Source organism: Sinocyclocheilus rhinocerous, unplaced genomic scaffold (assembly GCF_001515625.1).
Source record: "Sinocyclocheilus rhinocerous isolate Xijiao unplaced genomic scaffold, SAMN03320098_v1.1 scaffold242, whole genome shotgun sequence".
NCBI lineage: Eukaryota > Metazoa > Chordata > Actinopteri > Cypriniformes > Cyprinidae > Sinocyclocheilus > Sinocyclocheilus rhinocerous.
In genome coordinates this window covers 243,028-244,750 of record NW_015638945.1, presented here as the reverse complement: position 1 = coordinate 244,750, position 1,723 = coordinate 243,028, and the positions used below count along the sequence as shown (strand labels likewise).

Genomic DNA, 1,723 nt, shown 5'->3' with positions numbered 1-1,723 from the left:
TAACTTTTTAAAATACGTTTCTTTTTTCCAATCTTATTTTTTAATTGTTTTACTGTATCTGTCACTTCTAGAACATATCATTTACCTTATATATATATATAAAATTATTTTTTTTTATTTTTGAATTAATTGAATCAATCTTATTTTTGAATTAATTGTTTTACTATATTTGTAACTTGTAAAACATATCATGTACCTAATGAATTATAATGAAATAATTTATAATAATTATATATAGAAAAGAAAATAATTACCATCACTCTGATTGGTCGGTGATTATTCTTCTGAGATTTTGAGGACCACTAAATTTTGTGTTAACCTTGTTAAGTGCACTGTTTGCTGCCGCTCTTCTCTTGCGGTGTTTACGGTCGCTGCTGCTGAAGCCGGAAGTGTTTTCATCCGCAGCTACAGTGAGAGCGCGATGGTCTGGACGCGTCCGGAAGGGAAGATGTCGAGCAGCAGCGCCGTGTTTGAGAGCAGACTGAAGTGCGTGCTGGAGGCCGCGGTGTCGGAGATCCTGCAGCTGCATGAGGACGCGCTGATGCTGATGCGGCTGCAGATCCGCCAGAGAGACGCGCAGCTCGACGCGATGAAGAGCAGAGTCACGGCGCTCGAGAGCGGCTTACAGAGCGTCACCGCTGCCAGCAGCACGGGTACAGACTGCATACTTCATACTGCATAATACTTACTGAATAGTGCATACTTCATACTACATACTGAATAGTGCATACTTCATACTACATACTGAATAGTGCATACTTCATACTGAATACTTCATAATGCATACTACATACTGCATAATACTTACTGAATAGTGCATACTTCATACTGAATAGTGCATACTTCATAATGCATACTACGTACTGCATATTGTACATACTGCATAATACTTACTGAATAGTGAATAGTGCATACTTCATACTGAATACTTCATAATGCATACTACGTACTGCATACTACATACATCACAGCTGATGAATGTTAGTCACTCATCATGGCTGCACTGGTCAATACTGTATCCAGTAACCAGCTTAACCAGTTACACCAGCATCACCCATATGAAAAGAGTTCAGATTATATGGGGATTTGAGCTGGTTTTCTACTACAGGATGATTTGCCATTGATATTACACTTTGCATTATGTCAAAGTCCTTATTAGAATAAATCAATCAATATCTCGATACAAAAAAAAAGAAGAAGAAAAAATTTCTACTAGGGGGAGGATTTCCTTCAGTTTCTCAGAGACCGTTTGTATTGAAAAGCCAAGATTTTAATACAATAAAGCCACATCTGTCAGCTACTCACCCACTGCTGTAACGTTTTGGTTAATTATTACAATACATTTTTTAACTGCAAAATACTAATTTAAACAAAATCAAGACACTGACATTTTATAATAGCCTTCTTCTGTTAACTTCTGTGAAGGTTTACTGAACTAGGGCCAGTTGCATAAACATAGCCACTATGTTAAGACTGTGTCTTAAGAACTAGTTTGACCAACTAGCAGTTAACCAGGTAATCAGTCTTACTTTTTAAATTCAAATTAGACAAATCTACCATTTTATGTAACTTTAGAAGTGTGTGTGAGTGTTTGTGTGTGTGAGTGTTTGTGTGTGTGAGAGTGTGTGTGTGTGAGAGTGTGTGTGTGAGAGAGTGTGTGTGTGAGTGTGTGTGTGAGAGAGTGTGTGTGTGAGTGTGTGTGTGAGAGAGTGTGTGTGTGTGT

The 1,723-nt window shown here is 37.7% G+C and overlaps 1 protein-coding gene across 1 annotated transcript in view; it reads left to right on the top strand.

The window, feature by feature from the left end:
• The first annotated feature begins 376 nt into the window (after positions 1-376).
• LOC107750209 (zinc finger protein 180) overlaps positions 377-1,723 on the top strand; it is a 4,141-nt gene continuing 2,794 nt past the window's right edge. Inside the window, exon 1 of the mRNA XM_016565490.1 lies at positions 377-653. Coding sequence (XP_016420976.1) covers positions 422-653 — 232 coding nt within the window. The 5' untranslated portion in view covers positions 377-421. The remainder of the gene's footprint in view (positions 654-1,723) is intronic.